General features: G+C 57.7%; 1 protein-coding gene across 1 annotated transcript; it reads left to right on the top strand.

The window, feature by feature from the left end:
- Positions 1 to 1,894: 1,894 nt before the first annotated feature.
- On the top strand, positions 1,895 to 7,376 carry LOC100585024 (BTB/POZ domain-containing protein 17-like). Its single transcript, XM_030827079.1, has 4 exons — positions 1,895 to 1,982; positions 2,241 to 2,348; positions 3,830 to 4,106; positions 6,320 to 7,376. Exons 1-4 carry the CDS (start codon positions 1,895 to 1,897, stop codon positions 7,374 to 7,376), a joined length of 1,530 nt encoding a protein of 509 aa, XP_030682939.1.
- Positions 7,377 to 7,922: the final 546 nt, after the last annotated feature.

Raw genomic sequence — 7,922 nt, 5'->3', positions numbered from 1 at the left:
AGGGATAAGGGAGATTAGAAATAATGGGAGGTGGGGCCTGTCAGAGATGGGGAGTCAGAGGTGACTCTCCCAGGTCTTCTTGATGATCCAGGGCCTCCCAGCTTCCTTCACACTTGAAATGCCACCAATGTAACTCTAGTACGTAGCGCTTGTCTTGGGGTGTGTATAACAATTGTCTGGGAGTACTTAGAAAAAACAGACGGCCAGACCCTGCCCCTGAAAATTCTGGTTCCAAGGTAGAGCATGGGAGATTCTAATGCAGGTGGCTACCCTTCAAGAATGACTGATACAAAATTAGCTGGGGGTGGTGGCACTGCCTGTGTCCCAGCTACTTGGGAGGCTGAGGCAGGAGGATCACTTGGGCCTAGGAGTTTGAGGCTGCAGTGAGCTATGATTGCGTCACTGCACTCCAGCCTTGGCAACTGAGAGATTCTGCCTCTAGAAAAGCAAAACAAAACAAAGAATGACTGATGCAGAGGCTGAAGGACGCTGGAGTTGAGAGGCACAAATACCAAATGACAGTTTTCTGAGTAGCGGGTTCTCTTATCATCAATAACATTCCTATCAAAAGCACTGTGCTTGGAAGCTGGAATGCCCTCAGGGACCAGGGCTGCCCTGCTGCATGGAGACTCGGACTTGCTGGGTTGAGCCAGGACATGGTACAGCCCATGGGAAGGGCAGGCGGGCAGCCAGTGGGCAAGGGATAGTGGATTTGGACGAGGGGAGCCAGGCATGAAAGTCAGGGCCGCCGGAGGGGTTTCCGCTGGGCTGGAGAGCTCCAACTCTGCCAACCCGGATGAGGCAGGTGCCAGACCCAGTTCTTGCTCTCTCCGCGGCTTCAGAGAGGGGGTGGAGCTGTTGGGTCTCTGTGCCAGCCAGAGGCAGAAATCAATGCATCGAGCTGGCCCCTGGGATCCAGAGAGCCAGGGAGAGGAAGATTCAATTCATCCCCAACCCAGAGCCCTGCCTCGGAGTCAGATCGCTTGGGAGTCACCTACTTCGGTTAGCCAAGCTCAAAGGAGTCCCTCCCACGAAGAGCTGGGGCAGACCCTGCTGGCTCCCTGCAAAGGTGAAGACTCACAGCATGCCACCCTACACACACACACACACACACACACACACACACGCTTCCGCGGAGCTCCAGACTCACTTTCCTCTCTCTGTTGCCTTTGTGTTTAGAAGAGCACTCCTCTGCACTAACCCAACTGAGACTGCAACCTAGCTCCCTGCCTCAGTTTCCCTACAGTGGGAGTGAAACACCAGGTCTGCAGCCTGCCTCCTTGGCCTGGAAAAGGAAAAATTACAGTTGGAAATAAGACAGAAGCTGCTAAAACAAGCCTTCCAAGGAGGTGAACCCAGAGACCTGAGGCCACCTGGGGAAGGAGAATTCAAGTCAGGAAATAGCAGGGCAGACAGTGCCCAGCCTTGGGCTGGCTGGAGCGCAGAGCTAGAAGGTGGCCAGCCCCGCTCTGGGCAGGGGGCGCCCATGCAGTGGTGCACGGGGAAGGGTGCATCTGCTCTATGCCCAGCCCTGCCACCTGGCTCAGCTTGCCCCTGGGGGAAGTGACAGTCACAGTCCCCACAGAACTTTCCCGCCAGCCCATCACCCTCCCCACAGCATTCCAGGAACCTTCTTCAACAAAGAATATGAAACTGACATCAGTTGCCCATGAGCCCCTATTCGAGAGATCCCTGAGGTTCTCTCTGAGGAGCTGCCCCACCCCAAAATGGGAGTGGGGGAGGGGTGGGAGCCTCAGCCGCCTCTCCTTTCCTCTTCCAGGCCCTTCCTTTGCAGCCGGCTTACCATGGTGCTCCAGCCACTACGCTGCCAAGTGCGCTCCATGCCAGGGCCGAGGCCTGGGGTTGGGGGAGGGAACTGGGGACCCTCAGGCCAATGGCTGCCAGTGGTCCTGGAGCCCCTCGCCTATTCTCCAGAGAGCCTGAAACTTTCCAGGGAGAGGCATGGCTAGCCCTGCTGGGTGGTAAGGAGATTGGGGGAGGAGGGTTCCGGATCTGTTTCCCTTGGGGGCCCACAGGCAGCACAATAGCCCTCGGGGCTGCCACTCTCTGGCTTAAGTGGTTGCCTGGGCAACAGCTGGGGCCAGTTTCCACCAATCCATGGAGGAGGCTGAGTAGGGGAGGGAGGCCAAGCAGGAAGGGGGGTGCCGTCCCCTTGTGCTGGATCCTATATAAGGAAGAGGGATGTGAGCAAAGTGGTCTGGGCTTCACCGTCCCTCCAGTGGACTTGGGGGCTGAGCATAAAGATCCTAGGAGAGGCTACTCCAAGCCTGGGTCCTGGGGCAGCTTCTGGGCGATGCTGACCTTGGTGGGCCTGGTCACCCGTGCAGGTGAGCGGGCAGTGGGCCAGGTGCGGGGCAGGGTGGAGGGGCAGGATGTCCCAGCCCTGGCTGCACGCGGCTGGCCAGGAGGGGGCAGTGTCCAGCTGCCGGGGAGAGTACGGGGTGGACCGGACAGCTCCACGGACTCATCTCTCTGAAGGAAGGAGAGGCCTGGCAGGCAGGTGGACAGGGGTCTTAAGGACAAGAGGACCCTCCATTGCCCATTGTCCTGGGCAAAGGCTGAATGGGGATGCCATCAGCATTCAGGTCCTTCAAAGTGACAGCTGGGGAAGGCAGGGCTGGGAAACGCACTACCCACTTCTCTTTCACCCTCCCTTTGTCCCTCAGCCTCCCTCTCTCATGCACAGATGCTCTGCTCCTGTGCGAGCCTTCTCTCCTGTGTGCACCGCGGGCCTGCGTGTGCTGTGCGTGCACATGTGGCCGGGGCCCATCTGCTGCTATCAGGCCCCCGCCCACCTCCCTCTGCAAGGCTCCCCTCGCTGTTCTCAGCTTGAGAAAGCTGCTGACAGTTTCTGTAACTGAATGCACATCCCCATCTGACTGTCAGGGCATCCCGGAGCATGAGAAAAGGGCCGGCCTGGCCAGCCTCAATGCTCACTTACCCAGGAAGTTCTATTCCAGCACCAGCTGGCCCTTCACCTTTCTCCTGTCCCCTGCTGGCCACCTACAGAAAATGGGCTTCTGTCTCAGAGATCAGGACCCAAGCGGGCAGGGCTGGGCCTGGAAAACAGCTTCCCTTCCACACCCGCAGCCTCGTCTCACACCCGCCTCTCTCTCCTGCCACTGCTCTGGCCTCCCTAACACTGTCCCTGCTCCCAGTACCCCAGGCCCATTCCCTTCAAGGGCCTTTGCAGGGCTGGAGCCTGCCTTGACACTGGTTCCCTGGCTGGCTCCTTTAAAACTGGAGTGCTTATTTGTGTGTGTCTTACCCGTCTGATATGTCAATTTGTGCTTTTATGAGCTTTTATGAGCATAAGAACTTGGCTTGCTTTGTCCACTGCCATATCCCAAGCTCTTAGGAGAATCTCTAGCATATAGTATTTGTTAGTAATGCACCACTTCTGACTACTGTTCCGAGGGGTTAGATGGACAATTCTTTAGGAAGTGAGAAGGGTGGGACCACGAGTTTCCTCAACCCTTGCCTGGGGGGCTGGCAGCATGGAGATGAGTTCTAGGCATGTTGTCCTAAACCTGAGCACAACCTCTCCCTGCCTGAATGCACCCCCTTCCAAGAGCATCCTCTTGGGGTTTGCATTGGCATGATCTTCCCACCCAGGATGTTTGTGTGTGCACAGATGCATCCACGCGCCTCGTGGGCACAAACCAGTATGCATACACAGCCCGCCTAGGCCCACCTTGCCCTCTGCTCACACCCATGCATATGTCTCCAGCTGGTCCCTCTCCACCCCCGACCGAGGTTCTGGGCCCGGGCACCTTCTCAGGCTGTGCTGTGTTCCTTCCTGCTGCAGCCCAGAGAGCCGATGTTGGCGGGGAGGCAGCTGGCACCTCCATCAACCACTCCCAGGCGGTGCTCCAGCACTTGCAGGAGCTGCTGCGACAGGGCAACGCCAGCAATGTGGTTCTGTGGGTGCAGGCTGTGGGCACCGGTGAGGTCCGGGTCTTCCACACCCACTGTCTGCTGCTGGGACTGCACAGTGAGCTGTTCCGGGAGCTGCTGAGTAACCAGAGTGAGGCCGTGCTGCAGGAGCCGAGGGACTGCGCCGCTGTCTTCGACAAGTTCGTCAGGTGGGGATGGGGAAGACTAGGGGAGGCTTCATCCCTTCCTCAGCCCCCGGCTCCTCCACCTACAGGCCCTTAGAGATTATGTCCATTTCCCCGGACATCACTGGGATGACAGTGACCCCTGCATCCCTTCTTCCACTGTACAGCTCCCTGTCTTTGCCCGTGTCATCTGTGCAGTTTGATGTCACTTTGGGTTCCTGGTAACCCCCTCAGAGCTGTTTCCAAACCTGGCCATAGACAGCTTTTAAAAACTACAGTTTTGGGGCCAGGCACAGTGGCTCATGCCTGTAATCCCAGCAATTTGGGAGGCTGAAGCAGGCGGATCACCTGAGGTCAAGAGTTCAAGACCAGCCTGGCCAACATGGTGAAACCCTGTCTCTACTAAAAATATAGAAAATTAGCTGGGTGTGGTGGCACACGACTGTAATCCCAGCTATTTGGGAGGCTAAGGCAGGAGAATCGCTTGAACCTGGGAGGCGGAGTTTGGGTTTGCAGTGAGCTGAGATCGTGCCACTAGACTCCAGCCTGGGTGACAGAGCAGGATTCTGTCTCAAAAAAATCAACCAACGAAGCAACCAACCAACCAACCAAACAAACAAACAAAAAACTACAGTTTCACGGATCCCAACCTGGATCGTCAGTTTCAGGTCTAGGGTTAGGGCCGGCAATCATTTTTTATTTTATTTTATTTATTTACTTTTTATTTTCCTAAATATTCCATTATAGAGGAATATTTTTTACTTTAAAGCATCGCTGTGGTTTTGGTGTTTGGCCAGGTTTGGAACCACAGGGCTAGGGAGCTGAAAAAGTTAGACGGCTCTCTCCACCTCCTGCCTCCTGCCATGGTGCTGCTCAGGGGGTGCCATTCACACTAGTGTCTAAGAAAGTAACTCTTCTAACGGCTCAGACGAGATGCCTGCAGAATTCTATACATTGCTTCCAAGTTCCAGGCAACAGGAAGAGGGATAAGACAGAAGGGCAAAAAGGGTCTTCCTGTTACCCTGAATCAGTTGCATTTAACCAGCCCTCCTGCAAATCCCAAACTGTGCCCATTGACCAGCAGTTAGTCACATGGCCAAGGCCACAATCAGGGAGCCTGGGAAATATGGTCTTTTATTCCCAGAGGCAATCACGCAGGGGAAAGGGGAGAAATGGATGTTGGGGAAGATGGCTGGCAGTGGCTGCCGCACTCCTATAGAGGCAAGTGTGGTGCCATGTGCCAGTGGGGACTGGCAGGAAGGGTGAGCAGTGGGACAGCGGCAGAAGTAAGAGGAGGAGATACTCAGCACAAGTGATCACCAACAGTAGGAGAGGAAAAAGGAAGGTGAGGCTGCAAAAAAGAAATGGGGACTCACACCTGTAATCCCAGCAATTTGGGAGGCCAAGGTGGGAGGACTGCTCAAGTCCAGGAGTTTGAGACCAACCTGGGCAACACAGGGAGACCCCATCTCAAAAAAAAAAAAAAAAAGGCTGGAGTGTAGTGGCATGATGATCATAGCTCACCGCAGCCTTGAACTCCTGGGCTGAAGCTATCTTCCTGCCTCAGACTCCCAAGCAGCTGGGACTACAAGTGTGCACCACCAAACATGACTAATGTTTTAACTTTATTATTTTTTTTTTGTAGAGATAGGGTCTTGCTATGTTGCCCAAGTTGGTCTTGAACTCCTGGCCTCAAGCAATCCTCCCATCTTGGCCTTCCAAAGTGCAGAGAATCCAGGTGTGAGCCACTGGCACCCACCTGGCCTGTAGCAAGATTCTTTATTCTCCTCTTGTTGTCACAACAACCCTGAGGGGTGTGTGCCACTCTCCCTTTCCTAGATGATTGATTAGCCTAAGGTTCATTGAAATTAAGTGACTTGCCCAGACTCATGACAAGGAGAAGGCAGGCCATGGATCCCAACCAGAATGGAAACCCCAACGGCAGGAGCCACCTCTGTTTTGTTCCAGCCTAGAGCTGCACGCCTAGTAGAGGCACAGTCATTGCAGGCAATTTCTACATCACCACGGAAACGGAAAGAAGAGCCTGTGAAGTAAGAATGGCCTGGAAGGGTCCTTGAAAGGAAAACATGGGAAGCCTCAGGGTGGGGCTTCCACTGTGTTTACACCCGGACCGTGAAGCTCCAACTCCAGGCCGGGTCCCCTGTGGACTCAGAAAAAGCTATGCTGGGAGGTGGGTACCACCCTGACCCCGCCCCACCTCTTGGTCTCTCCCGCAGGTACCTGTACTGCGGGGAGCTGACCGTGCTGCTGACCCAGGCCATCCCCCTGCACAGACTGGCCACCAAGTACGACGTGGCCTCCCTGCAGCGCGGCGTGGCTCACTACATGCGCGCGCACCTGGCGGGAGGCGCGGGCCCGGCGGTGGGCTGGTACCACTACGCGGTGGGCACCGGGGACGAGGCCCTGCGCGAGAGCTGCCTGCAGTTCCTGGCCTGGAACCTGTCGGCCGTGGCGGCCAGCGCCGAGTGGGGCGCCGTGAGCCCCGAGCTGCTGTGGCAGCTCCTGCAACGCTCGGACCTGGTCCTGCAGGATGAACTGGAGCTGTTCCACGCGCTGGAGGCCTGGCTGGGTCGCGCGCGGCCGCCCCCTGCCGTGGCCGAGGGGGCGCTGCGCGCCATACGCTACCCCATGATCCCACCGGCACAGCTGTTCCAGCTGCAGGCGCGCCACGGCCCCGCAGTGGCCGACCTCCTGCTGCAGGCCTACCAGTTTCACGCCGCGTCGCCGCTGCACTACGCCAAGTTCTTTGACGTCAACGGCAGCGCCTTCCTGCCCCGCAACTACCTCGCGCCCGCCTGGGGCGCCCCGTGGGTCATCAACAACCCGGCCCGCAACGACCGCAGCACCAGCTTCCAGACGCAGCCGGGCCCGAGTGGCCACGACGCGGGCCGCCGGGTCACCTGGAACGTGCTCTTCTCGCCGCGCTTGCTGCCCGTCAGCCTGCGGCCCGTTTACGCGGACACTGCGGGCACAGTGCTGCCCGCCGCGCGCCCGGAGGACGGCCGACCGCGGCTAGTGGTGACGCCGGCCAGCAGCGGCGGCGACGCAGCGGGCGTGAGCTTCCAGAAGACGGTGCTGGTGGGGGCGCGCCAGCAGGGCCGCGTGCTGGTCCGCCACGCCTACAGCTTCCACCAGAGCAGCGAGGAGGCCGGCGACTTCCTGGCTCATGCCGACCTGCAGCGGCGCAACTCGGAGTATCTGGTGGAGAACGCCCTGCATCTGCACCTCATCGTCAAGCCCGTATACCACACCCTCATCCGGACCCCCAAGTAGCCTCGGGGTCTGGGAATAAAGGCCTGGCCTAGGTGGTCCCTCTGGGTCTGGGAAGGGCAAGGCGAGCGTGGAGGTGGCAACAAGCCTGGTCCCCTGGATGGCCAGGGGCCGGCCACCCTAGGGCTGGGGTGGAGTCCAGGTGAGGCGTGGTAGACAAGATGCCTGGTTTCAAGAGCTGATTTCACAGCCGACTTGAAGGAACGTTCTTGGTCCTGAATAAACTGTTGCTCTGAGTGGTAAGGGGATGATTGAACCACTCAGTTTCTGGGTAAAAACAACCCAGGGAGGGTCCCACAAGCCAGGGGGTTTAGGGGTTTCACTCCCCTTTGTTGAGCTTTTCCCCCAACCCAGACACAGAACTAGGGCAGGTAAAAGCATCCACATGGTCACAGCAACCCACCTGCCTGGGAGACAGGGAGCACCCCATTCCCCTTGCGGGGGAGTCAGGGAGCGCCCCATTCCCCTTGCGGGGGAGTCAGGGAGCACCCCATTCCCCTTGCAGGAGTTTCCTCATTTTGAGGCTGAGGGGCTTAGCTGGGCAGTTTC

The sequence above is a fragment of the Nomascus leucogenys genome, chromosome 14 (assembly GCF_006542625.1).
Source record: "Nomascus leucogenys isolate Asia chromosome 14, Asia_NLE_v1, whole genome shotgun sequence".
In the NCBI taxonomy this organism is placed as follows: Eukaryota; Metazoa; Chordata; class Mammalia; order Primates; family Hylobatidae; genus Nomascus; species Nomascus leucogenys.
Note: the sequence above shows the minus strand (reverse complement) of the source record. Positions and strands in the feature narration are given on the sequence as shown.